This window comes from Chenopodium quinoa, unplaced genomic scaffold (assembly GCF_001683475.1).
Source record: "Chenopodium quinoa cultivar QQ74 unplaced genomic scaffold, ASM168347v1, whole genome shotgun sequence".
In the NCBI taxonomy this organism is placed as follows: domain Eukaryota; kingdom Viridiplantae; phylum Streptophyta; class Magnoliopsida; order Caryophyllales; family Amaranthaceae; genus Chenopodium; species Chenopodium quinoa.
This window is the reverse complement of record NW_018745368.1, coordinates 172,002-193,340: the sequence shown is the minus strand read 5'-3', so window position 1 is coordinate 193,340 and position 21,339 is coordinate 172,002. Positions and strand designations below refer to the sequence as shown.

At 34.1% G+C, this 21,339-nt stretch overlaps 4 protein-coding genes across 4 annotated transcripts; 1 reads left to right on the top strand and 3 right to left on the bottom strand.

The window, feature by feature from the left end:
• Nucleotides 1-109: 109 nt before the first annotated feature.
• Nucleotides 110-1,950, bottom strand: LOC110712833 (GDSL esterase/lipase At5g03980-like). Its single transcript, XM_021891285.1, has 4 exons — nt 1,446-1,950; nt 960-1,105; nt 732-855; nt 110-630 (listed from the first exon to the last, which is right to left on the bottom strand). The coding sequence occupies exons 2-4, from the start codon at nt 1,017-1,019 to the stop codon at nt 386-388; spliced, it is 429 nt and encodes a 142-aa protein (XP_021746977.1). The 5' UTR covers nt 1,020-1,105; nt 1,446-1,950; the 3' UTR covers nt 110-385.
• A 5,064-nt stretch (nt 1,951-7,014) lies between these two features.
• Nucleotides 7,015-10,740, top strand: LOC110712820 (disease resistance protein RGA2-like). Its single transcript, XM_021891271.1, has 3 exons — nt 7,015-9,962; nt 10,055-10,192; nt 10,303-10,740. Exons 1-3 carry the CDS (start codon nt 7,132-7,134, stop codon nt 10,559-10,561), a joined length of 3,228 nt encoding a protein of 1,075 aa, XP_021746963.1. The 5' UTR covers nt 7,015-7,131; the 3' UTR covers nt 10,562-10,740.
• A 413-nt stretch (nt 10,741-11,153) lies between these two features.
• Nucleotides 11,154-15,868, bottom strand: LOC110712839 (putative wall-associated receptor kinase-like 16). Its single transcript, XM_021891292.1, has 3 exons — nt 14,689-15,868; nt 14,320-14,490; nt 11,154-13,163 (listed from the first exon to the last, which is right to left on the bottom strand). The coding sequence occupies exons 1-3, from the start codon at nt 15,617-15,619 to the stop codon at nt 12,043-12,045; spliced, it is 2,223 nt and encodes a 740-aa protein (XP_021746984.1). The 5' UTR covers nt 15,620-15,868; the 3' UTR covers nt 11,154-12,042.
• Nucleotides 15,869-18,064: 2,196 nt separating this feature from the next.
• On the bottom strand, nt 18,065-20,513 carry LOC110712837 (GDSL esterase/lipase At1g28610-like). Its single transcript, XM_021891289.1, has 5 exons — nt 20,136-20,513; nt 19,609-19,821; nt 18,927-19,072; nt 18,545-18,818; nt 18,065-18,440 (listed from the first exon to the last, which is right to left on the bottom strand). The coding sequence occupies exons 1-5, from the start codon at nt 20,395-20,397 to the stop codon at nt 18,220-18,222; spliced, it is 1,116 nt and encodes a 371-aa protein (XP_021746981.1). The 5' UTR covers nt 20,398-20,513; the 3' UTR covers nt 18,065-18,219.
• Between the last annotated feature and the right edge of the window lie 826 nt (nt 20,514-21,339).

Below are 21,339 nucleotides of genomic sequence, written 5' to 3'. Positions count from 1 at the left end.
CAGGTATATGAGGGTAATGTTGGTGTTTATTCTAATGTCTTTAGATACGCTGTACATTGAGGTACTCAGACCACAAAAGTATTTTTTATTCTATTGATTGATACTTTATGATGTCGTTAAATTATTAAAATCTCTAATGACCCGCTAATTTTGGAACTCATTTTTTTTTTTTTTCATGATCAGGGAATATTTGTTTACCGTAGCTAACCACATTAATTTAATGAAAAAACTTTTAAGAAAACAAATTTACTCTGTGTTGCCTTAAAAACTGTCATGTAAAAAATTCAGGAACTAGAAATACTTCAACAATATACTCTAAGAATGTTTATCATCAAAGTTAAAATGAATCTACAATACATAAAAATATAGCTGCAAGGTAGTATAATTAACTCGCACTAAAAGAAATTAAACTTGATTGGAGATGCCTTGAACGATCGATCTGCTTGAATAACCCCTTAGCCATAACTCTGTAGGCATGCTGAGTCATGTGGACTCCGTCCCAACTCACTAGCTTAGATGGATCGTGGCAAACAGGAACTCCATTGTTGCCACACATTCGAGTTATGTTAAAATTGTAATCATTATTACCGATTCCACAGCATGTTTTTTGCACTTCACTCTTGGCAAATCCTGCATAAGAATAATTATTATGTATTAGTATCATAATTAAAACAAGAGGATAAATGATTGATTTCAAGATCATACATTATATAAATTGGCAATAAACTAACCATTTGAAGCAGCATTTTGAAGGAGTCCTTTCAATGCGTTAAAAGCACTCAGATAAATCGGCATGCAGCCAATTGCAAAGTTACCAGGAACTACCACTGCAGTAGCACCTAAATTAATCACGTCCTGCAGTAGCATCCATAGTAGTTAATTAACTAGTAAATCGTTTATATGTTACATATATTGTGAATAATTAACATCGATAGACATAAATTAGAAAAGAGACCAACCTTCACGGCACTAGTTATGGCTTGAACAACTTCATCCACCATTTGCTGCACTTCGTCCATCGATTTTCGTCCGAAAAACGCGTAGTTAAAGTCGTTGCCTCCGGTTTCAATGATAAATAATGCCTTTGCGAGTTTGCTGTTACAATCTGCTTATATATATAAGAATAAAAAAGATTAACTATATTATTTTTTCCAAAAAAAATAAAATTATAGTCTTTATCATTATTTTAATTATAAAAAATAGAAATTCTTGATTATTATTTCAATAATATATTTAAATAATTTAATGTAAATTTTTTCTTTAATTGAAATTCAGTACGGAGTAATAGTTTGCACGATTTTATTTTTTATATTTTATATTATTAGTAAAAATATTATGACCAAAATGAAGCGTAAAACAAATATACAAAGTCAATGGTTATAATGTACAGCTTACAAAAACACGAAGAATTTTATATGGGATGGGAACTTGGGAAGTATAATTACCTTGTAGCTTGGCTCAGTCCGGTGCCGGAAGGCAGGCGCGTGGGAACCATCTCGGCGCGTGGCCGCCTGTATCGTCGCCGGAAGTGAACTGCGCAACTTCTTCGTTCTTGGAAATCATGCTTCTTTCTTTCCAATTTAAGCTATTGAACCTTTCCTTGATTATTTCCTTGTTTGGGCAGCCTATAATGGAGTTGTTTAGACCATCTAAAAGTACATTAGATCTTTCAAAAGAATTAGCTTCTTGATTCGCATCACGATGTAATGTTATTAGCAGCTAAGGTTGAAGTGTCCAGAGCCGTCGATCCCGCAACAGCAAAGTTTACACCATGAGTGAAATTACCGGCTTCATTAAGATATGCATCAAGAAAGGGCAAATTCAAGTATCTTCGGCAATTTATACAATAAAGAAAATTTATTAGTGATACATATATTTATAAATTGGTTTTTAGTGATTTGTAGGTAATAGATTCTTTGTAATATTTTGTCACACGAATCAATTCGTTGAAATAATATAATTCGTATCGGCTTTATATTAGCATCACTATAGTAATAGATTGTCAAGTAATATTACCTCATCAATGCGATTAAATGATATAGTACTCTCTCTATTTTTTATAAGCTTGAGTCAAATTTGCACATTTATCGAGATAAAATTTTGACCATCAATATTTTTAATGAGAGATTAGCAAAAATTATGAAAAAATTAATTTATAAAAGTAGACATTATGACAAATCCAACAACATATTATATGATCATATTTATATATTATATATTGGTAAAAAAATTAAGTTAATGATGACATATGAATAGTGAAAAATCTCAACTCTAACTTATAAAAAAAAACGGAGAGAGTACTATGTAACAATCATACTATTATACGTGTCAAATGAACACATAATTTTGACCATTTTTATAAATTTAATAATATTTATTTGTTTACATATTTTCTTTAAAATATATTGTCAAAGTTAATATAAATAATGCAAAAGTTAAATTGGTTCAATTAATTATATTGGAACAACAGAGAAATTAAATGTTAAAGATTATTAATAAACATAAAAGGTGATTAGTAATTCTATTAACAAGGTGACATACCAAAAAAGTCGATCATGAGAAGACCATTAGCGCAACGACCAGTAGGCTTATGGAAGTAAGTTTGTCAGTAAGGAAGTCTTGCAAAGGTTGTATGTTCTCCAATGGGGATTCACGTATCAAGTTACCGATGTCGGATATCGAATATCCGTAGAATAGTGTAATTCTCCTTGAGTGGAGGCTTATCATTCATTCAATATATATAGGTATTTACAACCTAATCATGAGGTACCTAAATTACACAAAATATATCTTTACAGAATATTGACAAGATAATATAAACCTATTATCTATCACACCCCCGCAGTCAAAGCGGGAGGAGGACGAACGTTGAGACTGTCTCTGAAGTCTAAAAAAAGTTGTCGGGGTAAACCTTTAGTGAAAATATCTGCGTACTGCTATGAAGACGGAACATGTAGGACCTTGATCTTACCAAGAGCAACCTTATCACGTACAAAATGAATATCCATCTCAATGTATTTGGTACGTTGGTGTTGTATCGGATTGCAAGATAAGTAAACGGCAGAGATATTATCACAATAAACCAAGGATGCCCGTCGAATAGGACAATGTAGCTCGAGAAGTAGATTCCGGAGCCGACAGATTTCGGCAACAACATTAGCGACACCTCTATATTCTGCTTTGGCACTTGATCAGGACAAAGTAGTCTGTCGTTTCGCAGACCACGAGACAAGATTATCAACCAAATAAACATAGTACCCTGAAGTGGAGCGCCGTGTTTCCGGGCAGCCGCCCCAATCGGTTTCTGTGTATGAAATAAGTCTCGTGGAGCAAAATGGTAAAAATGTAGGCCATGATCAACAGTGCCTTTGATATATCTGATGATACCCTTAAGAGCGTTAAAATGAGGTTCCCTAGGAGCATGCATGAAAAGACAAACCTGTTGAACGACATAAGCAATGTCGGTCTGGTGAATGTGAGGTATTGAAGTGCACCCTTGCAAGGCTCCTGTAGAGAGAGGGAACCTGCATTGGCTCACCATCGTGAGGCCCAAGTTTCGACTTAGTGTCGACGGGTGTAACAACCGGTTTGCAACTGTCCATCTTAGCCTTGTGAATAATTTCCACTGCATAATTACTCTGACAAAGAACCATGGAGTCCTTTGTTCGGGTTACAGAGATTTCCAAAAAATAACTCAACTTCCCCAAGTCAGACATGGAGAATTCGGACTTAAGAAGAGCAATAATATCACACTTGAGTTGTACTGTTCTGAGGAAGCTGTAAGAGCAATGTCATCAACATAAAGCAAGAGATATGCAACATTAGCACCATGTCGCAATATAAAGAGGGAATTATCCGCTCAAAACTTGTGAAATGGTGAATTATTGAATTCGGTACCATTGTCACTTTCGGTATTTGTTGAGAGAGTGCATGGAGACGGAGAGGAAAGGAAGAGCAAAGAGCAACAACAATAAAGAATACTAGTTTCATGCTAGCCATAATTTTCTTGCTACTACGTACTTTTTTTTGGGTTGTGTTGTAAATGAAATAGTGAGGGAAGAGTAATGTATTTATAGGATTTATGGTTAGAAAAATCGATGTCTTAGCCGGTTATTCAATTCGGTTAAGGGTAAGTCTTAACATTCTTAAGCCTTATTCCAAGGCCCTCGCTCTTAGAAGATTAGGTACTTTTAAAAAACAATTTCAAATCATATCTAATGTACTTTTTTTTTTTTTTTTGGTGATATATCCTAATGTACTTAGATAATCATTACAATTTAAAGTCATCCTTAAATTAATTAAAGTTTACACTAAAACAATAAAATTATGGTTATGTTACAAACTTACCGTGCATACTCCTCCGTATTTTTTTTTAAGTGAAACGTTTCTCCTTTGTACGTATGTCAATACAAAACTTTGACTAAATATATCCTTAAATATTACTATTAATTGAGACAATTCCAACAAGTACCATTCCTACAAGACTATATTAAATTACAAACATTAATCAAAATAGATAGATTATGTTAACAGTGCAAAATGAGTTTTCCAAAACTTGAGAATCGAACATTGAAAATAAAAAACATTTCACTTAAATAAATATGGAGGGGATATCATACATTCATATACCCAATAGCCAATGTACAAAAAAGTTATTTTAAAATACTCTACAAATTGCTTGGAATTGTAAATTACAAACCAACCTTACACGACAAATTATATGTACTGTGTCAATAAAATGTTTCATTTATGCTTAAATTTCACTTTTTGCTTCTCATATCTAATTTGCATTGAAGCTACAAATATCAATTCCCTTAAAATTAGACATTGATTAATGGCTTTAATATGCTATTATAAATTGTACACAAGAATGATATTCTTGAATTAGAGATTATTACAAGGGAATGGATTTCATATTTGATGAACAAGTCATTGACTAATTGTTTCACAAATCGGGAACAACCATCTCGTTTATTCTTAATGAATACTTGATCCTGAAATTCATAAAAATATGCTTAATGAATTCCAGGATCAAGTATTCATTATTTGGAGTCTCTTCTTGATTGTGACTAAATACAAATTTCCCATCCTAAGACACCATGGAGTACGAGTACATGACTTCAATAATAAGGGTAATTGAATTTGGATAAACAAAATTAAAAAAAAAAAAAAACCGTAAGTCTTGTGTGTGGCTACACTGGTTTATAAGAGTCATTTTATTCATTTTTATGAGTAACTCCATTTGTCCATTAATGTAATCTAAATCGACTATACGAGTAATATCAATTATTTCCCTAGCTTTTCAACATTGTAAAACTGTAAAAATCAGATTTAATAAAATTCACATTGAGACAATTCAAACTAGATCCTACATGACAATGATTTATCGTAGCTATAAATTACAAAAGCTAGTCAAATTTTAATTTGTGAATTGTGCAAGTCAAAGTATGTCAACTAAAAAACGAAGGAAATAACTCTTATAAATAGTGTGGACAATTGTACTCATTAAAATGTTTGTTTATTTATTTGCTTTCATTAATGTTAATTGTCTCTTTTTTTAACTCTTAAGATTATAATGTGGACATTTATCCCTACCTTTTAAAATGTTTGAAATAATTCTTATGAATAGTGTTTAAATGATTATACCCTTTAAAATGTTTATTTACTTATTTGACCTCATATTTATTGCTCATTTTTTTAGCTCTTATGAATAGTGTGTGGACATTTAGGGTAACACTATACAAGGGTAGATGATATCACTAGCTATCACTAATAGTGTCATATACAAGATTACAAGGGTGACGTTTTTTTTTTTTTTTTTTTTGACACTCTTTTAATGATTACATTTCAGTTTATTCTTAAATTAAAAAAAATTACTTTTTTAAAAAAACATTTCCCTCATATATATACATATTTTTCATGCAACTATCATATTTAGCTAATATTTACATACTTCCAAAGCAATTATTCTTATTTACAAAAATATTTGCATACTCCTAATACAAATATCTCTATTTTCAAAGTTAATTTAATATCGTAATACTTGATATATATGACATCTAATCATTGTTTTTTACTTTTTTAATTTTTTTATTATTAGTTGTATAAAACCACCAAATGTAATCTTTTTTCGGGAATAAAGTGAATAGTTATAAGTTTACATTATTATTTAAAGTTGATTCTTTCCCATTCATTAATTACTTTTATTGTTTGTTTGTGATATTAGGTAATATAGTCAAATTTCATCATTTTTAATTTTTAATTCTACATCTCTACAACCACCCCATCAATTGAAGAAGAACAAACAAATAACGCAAGTTCGTGGAACCACTAGGATTAATTTTTAAATTGTTTTGCTTTGAAAATAGCTGATATTGATGTTCACCTACTTCCTAAATTTCTCCTTTTATATATGCTTTTCTTCTTTAGCTTGCTATATATATAATGGATATTTAGTATAGAATTGAAGGAGAAATGAAATACTTTTATGTTGCAATATTTGTATAACTTTCTAAAGAAATAATGGTTGCAAATATTGCAATATTAAATAAGGGGATGAAATATATTACTCTGTAGTATACTAGTGCACGTAGTATATGTATTTTTAATTTTTCAGTATTCAGACGAGATTATAATACTACTACTACAGTACTAATATATATTACTAATTACACTATTATTGTAGCGGGTTGACCCGTTAGGAGTTCCGACCATGTAGGACCCTTCTTATTACAATACATGACTCCACCTAGCTAATATGTATATGTAGTCTATGACCGACCTGCTCTAAATGATTAAAGAAAAAAAAGATAATAATGTCGATTACAATTAAGCAAATTGGTCTTAAATAATTGTTGTTAATGAAAGGATGAGTAAGCTTAATAATGCTGATGATACTTTAACAAGCAAATTGTTCTTAAATTATTGTTGACGAGTAGGCTTAATAATGATGATACTTTAATCATATTAACAAGTGCTAATGTTACAGTATTTCAACGATATGATTAATCAAGGGGTCATATTATTGTACGGACTAATAACATTTTACTCCTATTTAGGTTGAACCAAGCATGAATTATTATTGATCAAACTCAAAACTCATACCATCTTTTCTCATCATTTTGCATAGAAATGGACATTGTAGGCACAACGCTCTCTGTTGCTCAAACTTTGTTTGCAGCATTGCAATGTCCGGAGGTCAATGAGACCCTCTCACTCTTTGGCTACAAATCTCACCTCGATGATCTTATACGTACCGTTGAGGCTGTCAAGGCCGTGTTGCTCGATGCAGAATCCAAGCAAGAGCTCTCCCATGAAGCACAAATTTGGCTTCAAGAGCTCAAGGATGTTGTTTATGAAGCAGATGATCTAGTTGATGAGTTTGTCACACTTGCCGAGCAGAAGCAACTCCTAAAGGAGGATGATGTTAGTCTTTCCAAAAAGGCGCGCCACTTCTTTTCTAATTCCAATCCACTTGGAATTGCTCTCAAGATGTCTCGAGGGGTTAAGAAGATCAAGAAGAAGTTGGGTGCGATTGCTTACAATGATCAATTTCGCTTTAAGCTTGATCACGAGCCTATCAGGAAGAGAAGGCCTGAGACCTGTTCTTATGTAGATGCAACAGATATTATTGGGAGGGAAGATGACTTGGAGATTATCACTAGTATGTTGCTTGATTCTGATGTTCAACGTGATGTGTCGTTTCTCACGATTGTGGGAATGGGAGGGTTGGGCAAAACTGCTCTTACTCAACTCGTGTATAACGATGAAAGTGTCAAAAGTGCGTTTCCATTAAGGTTGTGGGCTTGTGTCTCTGATCATGATCAGAATCAACTAGATGTGAAAGAAATTGTTGGTAAGATTTTGGGAGAGAATCATCAGGATTCCACCATGGATCGAGTACAACACAAACTTCGAGAAAAACTAGCAGGCAAGAGATTCTTACTCGTTTTAGATGACGTATGGACCGAGAATCGTACACAGTGGAATGAGCTAGCAAAATTCTTGATTGGAGATCAAAGGGGGAGTTGGATTGTAGCAACTACACGTTCTGAAACAACAGCAAGAATCATAGGAAATGGCACGATGCACAAGCTCCAAGGCTTGTCACATGAGAATTCATGGCGCTTATTTGAAAGGTCGGCCTTTGGATCGGAGCAATCAAACCCTCATAATGATTTGGTTAAGATTGGGTGTGAGATTGTTCAAAAATGTGCTCAAATACCCCTTGCTATAAAAGTGGCAGGAGGTATTTTGTATGGTCAAGACAAGAGTAAGTGGCTATCGTTTCGGGATGTCGGATTAGGCAACATTAGAGAGAGCCATAATGATATCATGCCGGTGTTAAAGTTTAGCTACCATCATCTTGAATCTCCGTTAAAGTGTTGCTTTAGTTATTGTGCGGTGTTTCCAAAGAATTGTATTATAGACAAGCAGAGGTTGATACGCCTTTGGATGGCACAGGGGTATATTGTTCCAATAGACAAAGGTCAAAGCATAGAAGAAGCAGGCGAGGAATATATATCTATATTGGTGCGGAGATGTTTTTTCCATAATGTACGAAAAAGTGAAAATGGAGAAATTGGTTCATTTATGATACATGATCTCATGCACGATATTGCTCAAAATGTCATAGGGAAGGAGCTTTGTACAACGAAAGCTGCTAGTGGCAACCTAGATAAAAACGTTCGTCATCTGTCTCTCGCCGGAAGCTCGTTTGCAAAATACTCCTTTGGTAAGACACATATTCGCTCATATTTTTATGCTGGCTACTGGCGTCATGATGCTGATGAGATGGACAAAGTTACACTAGAAGCAATTGTCACTAATTGCAGATGCTTAAGGGCATTGGACCTAGCTTTTTCTACAATTAAGAGTTTACCAAGCTCTATTGGAGAGCTATTGCATTTGAGGTACGTAGATCTCTCATATAATAAAGATTTGGAACTGCTGTCTAAGTCAATTACGAAACTATATAATCTGCAAACCTTGCTACTAATTAGGTGTGAGAAGTTAAAAGAGTTACCAAAAGATGTGAGTAGCTTGGTTAAGCTTGAGACGTTGGATATAGATGGTTGCTCTAGTCTATCTTTTATGCCTAAAGGCATAGATAAGTTGAGTAACCTTCGCACTTTGAATAAGTTTATTGTGGGTGGAGAAGGAAGTTGTTCAGGTTGGAAGCAATGGTTTGATAGACTAGAATACCTAACGGCTCTTAACAATTTGAAGGGTCGTCTTGAAATTGACATTAGGTGGCCTAATAATGCTACATGTGTTCAAGAGAGCAGTATGAGGGGAGGGTTATACTTGAGGCACAAGGAACATCTCAGTCGCGTTAAAGTTGATTTTAAACTCGATGAATGTAGTGGAAGAATAAATAATGATGTAGAAAGAAGATTGATGGAAGAGCTGCAGCCACATTCTAATCTAAAAGAGTTAGTTGTGCGAGGATATCATGGTGCAAGGATGCCTAGTTGGGTAACCCTTCTACCAAATCTTGTAGATCTTCGTCTTTTCAATTGTGGGGAATTGGACTATCTACCATGTTTGGGGAGCTTGAGTTATCTTAAATTCCTCAAACTTTCACAATTCGACAAATTGGAGCACATTGAAGCAGATGTCTCACCGCCTGGTTACATCCTTGCATCAGAAAGTACAAGAGTATCATCATTGTTTCCATCCCTTGAACACCTTGAGCTAAAGAATTTGCATAAGTGTAAAGGGTGGATAAGAAGGGTAGAGGCAGGAGATGAGTGTCACTCACAATTATATTTTCCTCAATTGAAGTCATTAAGAATAGAACAATGCCCGCTTTTGACATGTACTCCATGGTGTCCTAAATTGGAAAGATTGCATTTAGTCGCATTCAACAAGAGACTCCAAATAATGAATACCGAAAGGGGTCTCCATCATGTTCATTTTGTTGTGATCCTAGAAATTCGAGTATTTCAATTCCCAGATTGAAGGTGGTGTACATAGACGACGATGTGGCATGGCTAAATTCGCTACCTATGGAGGCTTTTAGGTGTCTCACGACTATGACCATAAATGATAGCAAGCTAGAGAGTTTGGAAGTAGTTGAGGAGGTGTTTCGTAGTTGCTCATCTTCATTGCAATCCTTTTGTATTACTGGTGGTTGCTCCAAACTAAGGAGTGTTTCTGGAGGAGTTGAGCATCTCACTGCTTTGAAGATGTTAGACATCTACTGCAACAATAATTTGAGTCTTTTAGAAGACGGAGAAGATGGCACGCCATGGAAATCCCTCTATCACTCGCTAACCTACATACAACTGGTTGATCTCCCACAACTACAAATTGGATGCAGTTCTTGAAAGCCCTTCAAACCTTGTCTATAGTACGTTGCAATAAGCTAGAATCAATTCCAAATTGGATGCCAAAACTCACTTCTCTCAGGAACCTTAAGATTTCGTGTTGCTCGACGCAACTGGAGAGAAGATGCCAATATTCAACTGGAGAAGACTGGCTTAACATTCAACACATCTCCTCCACGGAAATCACCTCCAAAGCTCCTTTCTGGTTATTCTTACCACTAGATTTATGAGATGCCTTTTTATGTATGTTAATTTTTTGTAGAATAATTTCTATTATGCTCTTTTAACATTGTATATAGTCTATTATTTATAGAATTCTTTGTGCCTGTGTTGAACTTGGTAACATTTTCAAGTGAATTACTGCACGAGAAGCAACTCTTTGGTATTATAAATTGAAAAGTTAATTTGACAATTCGAGTTACAACATTTTGTTTTATTCAAGTCTAATGTTTGTCTTTTGTAGCGAAGTAAAACATTTGGATATCATGTTATACCATAACTACTTAAGTTAAAGTGGGCAATAATAAATTAGAGTTGCAAGCAAACATAAGAAGTAATAAAATGTGAATTTGAACAAAAGATGCACGGTAGCTATATGGGCCCTATGGCCAATAATGGTTTCATTTTACACCCTTTAATTACAAAGGGTGGTATAAGTCTATAAGATACTATAATCCTTGATGTCCATTGATTGAGAATGTACGGTTATAGCATGATACTAGCCTTAATTGTAGGAATACCTTTTCTCATCCCCCTCTGAGATAATACAAGCTCATCTTCTTAACCGATTAAATTTGATTGTTTGTTAATTGGAAATTTGTAAAGATGTATAAACCACACACACATTATCTATACAATTATATTACATGTACAATGTACTCCGTATACATATGTTTAGATACAACAACAAAAACAACAACAACAACAACAACAACAACATCAAATCTTTAATTTAGTCCCAAAATGATTTGGGTAATCAACTATCATGAATTGTCATAAGGAATCGTACTATAAAAAGAAAAAGGCATAACAAAATAATCATTTGAAATAGTATGAAAAAGATGAGTAAAGTGAGAAAACAAAAGTAGAACATTTAAGAAAATTAAGGGGGTTTTAAAAGAGAACTAAGAATAAAATTCAAGAGTGTTTTGAGGGAGTGGTTAAAACGTTGGAGTAAAAAAATAAAGGTTTGAGAAACTTTAGCAAAGAAATTAAAAACAATAATTTAACCACTACAATTGGTATCCACAAGACTTAATTACCTGCCATACATTATCCAAAGAGGAGGGCAAGTGTGAATCGCACGAAATAGATTCGACGCCACTGCTACAATCGACTTAGGGCGTGTTCGGCAAAATATAGCTGTGAAGGTAGTTGTTAGCTGTGTAGGTAGTTTTTAGCTGTCAACAAGCTGTAGCTGTGAAGATAGATAATTTAGGTATGAGTGTTCGGTAAAGTAGTGGTTGACTAGCTGTTACATATAATAGTTAATATTTTATATTTAAAACTATAGATTAAATTTTCAACAACTACCTTAAAAGCTACCTTTACTTTCAAAAGCTAATATTTCTAACTTTTCATAAAAGTTACCTCCACCACTAAAAGCTACCCTGACCACTATTTTGCCAAACACTCACATTTTTTGTTAAGTGGTGGTTTGACTAAAAGCTACCTAAAAGCTACTCAAACGCCGCTAGCGCCGAACACGCCCTTAGTTTGATATTATATTTTCAACAACAAAAGATTCACTGTCTTCTTGGATTGATCCATCATCATTCCATGGATGGGAATCACGAGATCCCTTTCTTTTTATGGTCTCCAATTCCATTGCAACTTCCCTCATGGTAGGCCTTTCCTCTGCTTTTAACATCAAGCACCATTTAGCTAGATTAGCCATTTGTTGTATTTCTTCAATCGTGCCCTTGCTCACTATGTTTATATCAAGAATGTCTGACAACCGGCCTTCTTTCATCCTAAGGAGGAAGTGAATAGCGAGAACTTTCTCAGCTTCGGGCCTAGTGTTAGAAAATACCTTTTTCCTTGTCAATAGCTCCAGCAAGACGACACCAAAACTATAAACATCGCTCTTTTCAGTTAGCTCACCTGTCTGCATATATTCGGGATCCAAATACCCTTGAGTTCCAAGCACCACTGTAGTAAATTGACTTTGGTCTGATGGAATCAATCTTGAAGCTCCAAAGTCGGTTACCTTAGCAGTGTAACTTTCATCCAAGAGTATGTTCATCGATTTGATATCTCTATGAATTATTGGTGTTGAGATAGTGGTGTGTAGATATGATAGCACATCGGCAACTTCGGATGCTATATTTAAACGCACATGCCATTTCATTATGGACGCTTTGGCTGCATCATTTAAGTGGGCATATAACGTCCCATTGTTGATGAACTCGTACACCAATAGTGGTACTTCGGTCTCAAGACAACAACCTAGTAACTTGACTACATTTCTATTGTTGATTTGTGATAGAACAAGAACTTCATTGATGAATTGTTCTACTTGGTTTGGATCTACCCTGAGAGATTTTTTTATTGCCACAACTTGGTTATTTGGCAATATTCCCTTATAAACAACTCCGAAACCTCCTCTTCCAATTATGTTTTCGTCGCTATAATTGTTGCAGGCAGCTTCAAGATCTTGCATAGTAAAGATTTTTAATGTATCAACATGTCGTCCGGAGAGTTTTTCATCTAAAAGCAAGCCACCATTTTGTCGGAAAAAACTTTCTCGCATTTTTCTGATTCGCCTTTTCCCATGTTTATTGTGCATAATAAATCCAAACAGAAGCAAAATTATCATGCCACCACCAACACCTAGGAGATCATATCAAAAAAATGTCAGTAATGCAACAAATTTAGAGTGATTTGAAACTTGAAACAGGGGCCGTGTTGTTATATGCCCCTACTTGCCAAAGGCTAGGACCCAAAACTACCCAAAATAAAAATAACAATAATACAGAGTAATAAATAGGATAATTTGACTTTTGCTACCACCAAAAGACATTCATTTGACTTTTGCTACCCCTTAAATTTTTTTTTTTTATTTTACTACCACCTAAAAACACCTTTGTTAAAATTTGCTACCACTTAACGGAATCCGTTAGGATTCCGTTAAGTTTATTCAAAAAAAAAATATTAAAATGTTTAAAAAAAAAAAAAAAAAAAAAACCCAGCCACCCTCAACACTGCCCCCTTCCCGTCAGCCACCCCCCCCCCTCCCCCTGCCGGCGATCAAAGCTTGGGCCAACGCCGGCGACCCCACCCCCAATCCCTTTCCCCCACCTACGCAGCCACCCTCCCCCCTTCCCCGACCCCCACCCCGAACCGGAAACCACCCCCCTCCCCATTCGCCCCACCAGAATCGGCCCCCCTCCCCATTCCCCCACCGAAATCGACCCCCACTCCCCTTCCCCTACCCTTTTCGGCCACCCTAACCCTAAACCTTTTCGATCTCTGGCGACCCCCTCGAAACCCCAACAACCCCACCCTCAAAACCCCAACTACCCCACCCTCGAAATTCTCACCGTCGCCGGAGTTGGGGTTATGGGGTAGGTTTGCATCGATTTTGGGGAGCGAACAACCCCACCCTCGAAACCCCAACTACCCCACCCTCAAAACTCTCACCGTCGCCGGAGTTGGGGTTATGGGGTAGGTTTGCATCGATTTTGGGGAGCGGCAGGCCAGGTGGCTGGGGGGTAGAGGGAGAGTGGCTGGGGAAGGAGGAGAGAGAGGCAGGGTTGAAGTGGGGCCCACAAACGGCAAAATTAACAGCTTCCGTCAACTGGTAGCAAATTTTAACAGATGTGATTTTTGGTGGTAGTAAAAAAAAAAAAAAAAAAAGAATTTAAGAGGTAGCAAAAGTCAAATGCATGTCTTTTGGTGGTAGCAAAAGTCAAATTAACTTAATAAATAAACAACACAATTAATATAGGATAGAAATTTGTATAAGCAGTTATAATTTGTTACTTACCAGCAGTTGTCGAGACCGGCATAAGCCAGGGCTTTATATTAGAAATGCAACCATGGGTTTTGGTTCCATTCCCGTGGTAACCCTTTGGACAAATGCAATAATAACTTCCAACTGTATTGATACAATAGTCTGCCTTCTCACAATTATTCTCTCCCTTGCACTCGTCAATGTCTAATAAAAAAAAAAAAAACATCAACCGCAAAATCTTAAGTAACATTTGTAGTTGTTAAGTAAAGCAAGTACTGCCATCTATTGTTTCTTATTATTTGCAACAAAGAATATTATTTTGTGAAATATAAAATATTCCTTTGTTGCAAATAATAAGAAACAAAAGTAGTAATTAAAAAATTATAAAATATTTATACCTACCCGTGCATCCATGAGGAAGGTAAGGGTTGCCTGAGTAACCATATGTACAGTTGCAACGATACCCATTTTCATGTACTGGATCACAACAAACTGCGTTTTCCTTACACAAACAGCTCCCATCTTTTTTCGCCGCTGAACAATTGTTATGTCCAATAGTCCAACTGAATACTACGGGAAAAGACAAGTTTTTGTAGTACTCCCAAGATTGACTTAAATTTCGATAGTTAAATGTAAAAGCATCTTTTGCCACCGGAAATGCAACACTACATGGGTTAAAAGTATAAACAGAGCTATGATTGTCAAAGCCCTTTAATACCACTTGAGTGTTTTTTATTCCACTGGGTATGGAGGCTTGACAGCACCCGATGCCAGAGCATTCATCATCGCTCGCATCTGCTAGCTCCACGCATTTAGTCATACACCCCGTTTGGTAGTTCTTACCACCTCGATCTCCCGTAAACCAGGCAGAGGTGTCACACCCTATAGCAACTAACATGTTTTTGGTGCTAGACAGTGTAAATGTTGACAAGTTGAACCCGACTTGGTTTTGGTGAAGCAGCCTCTTGCTCTGGTTGTAACAATCGTAAGAAACATGATGAAGTTTAGTGCGGAGTTCTCCCTCTATTAATGAAATGTTAAGTACCTCAAAGTTGACACCATAAATTGGTGTTAGGGGGATCGTAGTGTTATCACATGTAATGTGGAAGGATGTCGGGTTATTTGGTGGTTTATAGTAACAACCATCTTCAATACCGAAGGGGTAAGGAATGCTCATATCTCCACACTTCTCTGAACAGTTTGGGGCGATTACGAGCGGTGACACTACTTTGTCTCCGCTGATGACTGGTGTCATCAACACCCAACACACCCAAACTGTTAGCAGAAGAGCATAACTTGAATAAGCCATGCCTACACATAAGGGTATTATCATGTATAGGAGCTAGTTTAATCGATTTGAAGGGTAGAAAAGAGAGAATGTTTTTTTGTAAAGGTTTTCAAAATATTATAGGAGCTAGTTTAATCAATTTGAAGGGTAGAAAAGAGAGAATGTTTTTTGTAAAGGTTTTCAAAAGATTATGGAGCTAGTTTAATCAATTTAAAGAGCAAAGAATTGCATTGAGTACAAAATATCAAATAACCACAATGAATATTTAAAGAGGAGAGGGCGCTTTAGAAAGAAAAAAAAAACGTGTTTTGTGCAAGGGCACCCCCATTACTCACTGTGAGAAACGTTTTTGTTTCTCACAGTGGCAGTTTCATAAATAAAATGTACCACTTTAGTCACGGTGGTACATTTTATTTACAAAATGGATAATAAAATTGTACCACATTAGTCACGATGGTACATTTTATTTACGAAACTGCCACTGTGAGAAACAAAAACGTTTCTCACAGTGAGTAACAGAGATTTACTAGTTTTGTGCAGAGTATAGCATTTCCAACTTTGATAAAATGTACGAGTAAAATTAACACCAGTGAATTAAAGTAATTTACTTTACTTGAAATTTTTTTAAGCTAGTAGAGCCCATTTATACTCCTTAGCTTCCAATAATGCAATATTAAAGTGTAACTTTGATCCAATTTTCATTTTCTGTAACATGTTCGGTTGTGCAAAGGACAGACATAATAATAACAATAATGGAATTAAAAAGGAAAAGCACCATTTATTCAATTATTATTATACTACCTCTATCCTCTATTTTATTTTGGGAAAACGATAAACATAGTCCTTAAGCTAAAAAGGAAATATTGAGCATAAATTAACATTAATTACACCGAACTGTACGTGATTTTGTCATGTAATTCTATTTTATGAAGTATATTTAATGCTTATATATAGCTCTCAGGGCTACATATATCATTACCCTTTATTTTGTTTGTCCCATTTGAAATTTAAAGAGATTTCAATGGAAATATAGAATCTTGTACGGTACTTTAACGGTTTTATATAATTCAAAACACAGTTATTTGAGATCCTGTTAGATTAGTCTTTGATTTTAATTTTCAAATATTATGCAATAATTGTTAGAATTCTTTGTAATACGTAGTTTGAGATATTTAATTTATTGTATTGAAAAACGTGTAGATATTAAATGGGACAAACATTTAGAAATAGCTAGACGGAATAATATTTTGGAAGATCGTCAAAAACCTTGACGTGGGTGTGTGAGAAAGGGGAGGATCGGAGCGAGGAATAGGGGCTTTTTCAAAGAGAGGAAAGTGTCCAAGAAGGTTGCTTTCATTTTCTTCAGTGTGAGTGAAGATTTGAGGGAAAGATGAAGGTGGGAGGTTGAGTCATTGATGTATAGAGGAGAAGAGAGGGGGAAATAAAATGAAACTTAAGTTCAATAGAATAACATGGCAAAAAGGGAAAGAAAAAGAAAGTGGTTTATATTTTGGGATAGGAGAAAGGCATAATTCGACATAAAGGATTAAAGTAACATTAATTAATTTTTGGAAAGCTGAGAAAGTCAGTTATCTTTAATATTTTTGGAAGAGAAATTACTTTCACTGTAAAATCTGGAATATTTTTGGAAAAGAGATTACTTTCACAATACAAAATCTTTAATGTTTTTGGATAGTTATTGTATTCCTTCCGCCTCATAATACAATGTCTTTTTTTTTTTAGTATATCAAAATATAATGTCTCTTTCTATTTAAAGGTTAAAGTTTGTACTGTACTTTTTGACATTATTAACCTGTTTTTGATGAGTTGTTATCTTTTTTTCTTTTTCTTTTTTGTACTTTTAACATCAATTTCCAACAATTTATCTCTCTATCTCTTCTCTTTCTCTCTATCTCTCTCTAACTCCACATGCACATATTTACTTCTAATCATTAGTTTTAAAGAATTTACAATTTTCTTAATTATATTTCCACATAAAAACTCAAAGAGACATTGTATTATAAGACAGGTGGAGGGAGTACTATATTATTTTATCACCTTGATAAACAAAATTTTGTTCATTAAATGGCAAAATTGTAATTAAATCAACAAAAATTGTCCAATCAACATGTCATTTACATAATTATAGCAACAGTTATGGGTCCATATTTAATTACAAAGTTGTAAAGATGATAAACTTGTATATATGTTTTCTTTCTTACCTAGGCCTTAGGATGCTAGTTCTCTCATTGAATTTCCAAGTAAAATGTAGCTGTCATTAGCTAATTGTTGTAAAATGTAGTCTTTTGAATGATATAATTCCTAAAAATGGCTTCTTTAAAAAAAGATTCTATGTCCAAAAAAAAATCATTAAAAAAAGCTAACCTACGCATAATTAACAACATTTATGTACCTATACTAAAGTAAAGGTTTTACGACAAAATTTTCTTCCTAAATTATTACAGATATAAAATATAATTAATATCGGAAAATAGGTATGTCATGTCACAACTGTACGAAGAAGAAATACTTGAATAATCAAATACTTGTAGATGTTTTATCAAAGTCAAATGCATCGACAATATATAACATAGTTACCGGATATGATCGATCTAATAATAATTAACACACACTAATAAAAGAAATTATTCTTGATTAGAGATGCCTCTAACAATTTGCTTGAATAGTCCCTTCGCCATGACTCTGTAGGCATGTTGAGTCATATGCACTCCATCCCAACTCACTAACTTAGATGGATCGTGACAGACTGGAACTCCATTATTTCCACACATTCGAGTTATGTTAAAATTATACTTGTTGTCACCAATTCCACAACAAGTCTTTTGTACGTCATCCTTCTCAAACCCTGCATATCGATGTATTAGTTATATTACGATTAATCCTGTACATAAACAAAAAGCTAGATTCAAAGATCAAAGATTAAATGTGGCAATAATAGTAATTACTAACCATTTGAAGCAGCATTTTGAAGGAGTCCCTTCAATGCATTGAAATAATCAGCATAGACAATTGCAACATTCGGATTTTGTTCTTGAAGCTCTTTAATAGCTACTTGTAACTGATCATTTTGAAACGTAGCGAATCCATTCAAACCCTTTAGACATTGGAGCTCGTCATACATATTTGAGTCACTCGTCTTGAAAGCGCTAAGATAAATAGGCATGCAACCAATTGCAAAGTTACCCGGAATTACAACTTTTGTAGCACCAAAACCAATCACTTCCTGCAATATATAAATCCATTGTATTTAATTAGTAATCCACATATTTATTATATGATTATCCATTAAAAACCATGTACGAAACATTAGAAAAAAAAAAAATATACAAACCTTCACGGAACTAGTGATGGCTTGAATTACTTCATTCACCATTTGTTGAACTTCGTTCATTGTTTTTCGTCCAAAAAATGCGTAGTTAAAGTCGTTGCCTCCAGTTTCAATGATAAACAATGACTTTGCGATTTTGGTTTTACAATCTGCATATATATATGAACAAAAAAAAAATAGTAACTATTATGTTGATCATTAATATCTCTAACTCTATTGTTTATTCCTCCAACCTTTTAAAAAGTATGTGTTCACTCTTATGAATAGTTCTTGGACGATTATGCCCTCTAAAATATTTATTTACTTATTTGCTCTCATTAATGTTAATTAATTGCCTTTTTTTTTAACTATTAACAATTGTGTGCTTACATTAATACCCCTAAAAATATTTGTTTAAATAGTTACCCTCATTAATCTTACCAACAACTAAAATTATAGCATAAGGCTAAATCGAAAATACTCCCCGGATATGGCTAACTTGTCATCCTAATTACACTAAATTATACAAAAAATTAATCAAATCCAACAATATTTTATAAGATTTCATTTATTTTTATATATTACTACAATTAATAGAATCAAAGTGACGCATGCATACTAAATAATGCAAAATTAACGTGGTATGTACAACATTTTAAAATACGGATAATTTTATGTAGGATGGGTTGTTAAGTTTAATTATTACCTTTTGGATTAGGGCAAATTGAATGAAGGTGAGACCTAAACCAAGCCATTTGAACAGATAATGAACTGTTGGTGACCGGCGATGTAATGTTTTTAGCAGTTAAGGTTGAAGTATCGAGGGCTGTTGATCCCGCAACAGCGAAGTTCACGCCATGAGTGAAGTTACCAGCTTCATTAAGATATGCATCAAGAAAGGGCAACTTCAAGTATCTTGCTGCAATTTATTCAACAGAGAAAATATATTAGTCATACATACTACGTACGTATATTTTAACAAACTGATTTATAAAAGATTGATCGATAAGCTGCAACAATTATCACCATAAATAATTTCATACTTGTTTGTATCTTTTCTTTAAAATAAGTGATCAAAGATATACATAAATAGTACAAAAAACATTTATTGCAATTATTTTGGAATAACAAAATCATAAAGATAAGCAAAGATTATAGATAAACATATAGGTTACGTACTTTCCCTAGAAAAATAAAGGGTAATTAGTAAATCTACTAATAAAACTTGCATACCAAAAAAATCGATCATGAGAAGGCCATTGGAGCAACGACCAGTAGGCTTATGGAAGTAAGTTTGTCCATAAGGAAGTCTTGCAAAGGTTGTATGTTCTCCAATGGGGGATTCACGTATCAAGTTACCGGTGTCGGATATCGAATCGCCAAATTGATAAATCGCATCTATTTTCGGTATTTGTTGAGAGAGTGCATGGAGACGGAGAGGAAGAGAAGAACAAAGAGCAAGAACAACAAAGAATGCTAGTTTGATGTTAGCCATGATAACCAAAGTCTTTAGTTGTTACGTACTTTTTTTCGGGGTTTTGTTGTGAATGAAATAGAGTGGAAAGTGTGCGTATTTATAGATTTTAAGGACCGGAAATTATAAGTCCTAGTCGGTTATTCGATTAAGGCTTAATTTCTTTAGGCTTATTTTAAGGCCCTCGTAGAAGATTAGGTTTTACTAACTTGCATTATAAGAAACCCTATTGGTATTGTATTCGGATAGATGTTTCCTAAATTAACGTGTTGTACTAAATTCTTAGATTATAACTAATTAAATTTCATTAAAAAGCAAAGCCCTAAAGATAAAGTTGCCTTAAAATTATTATTTTATCCCCAAGTATATGTAGTGAAATCACCTATTTGTTATTGATAAAGTTGTTCTCTTTATTACAAAGGACTCTTTGTGAAAAATTACTTTATATACATAAAATATTGTGAAAAATAATCTTATAAAAATTGTTGTAAAAACCTACCTTATAAAAACTAAATGTTGAAAGTTGCCTACATGTGCTTGATTTAACAAAGAAAAAGAAGGGGAATTAGGGGTTATAAGGGGGCGATGGAAAAATTGGGTGCGAAAAGCAGAAAAAATGATTGAAAATGGGTCATTAAATGTCCCTTATTCAATGCAATAATCCGGTAAAAGGTAGCTTCTTACAACATTAAGTGTTTTATAAGGTAGTTTCTTACAACATGTAGTGTATATAATGTAGTTTCTTACAACATTTTGTTAATAAAGTAGTTTTTCACAAAAACTGACATGTATAAGGTATACACACAAAGTCCTATTACAAATTTATAATTAAGCTTACTTTATCTCTTGAAAATAAAATCATTCAAAATTTATAAAGATAGCCATATTACCTTTAAAAAATTTACACACTACAAAAATGCAAACTCACTTCTTAGTATATAAAGGTATCATCAATACAGATCA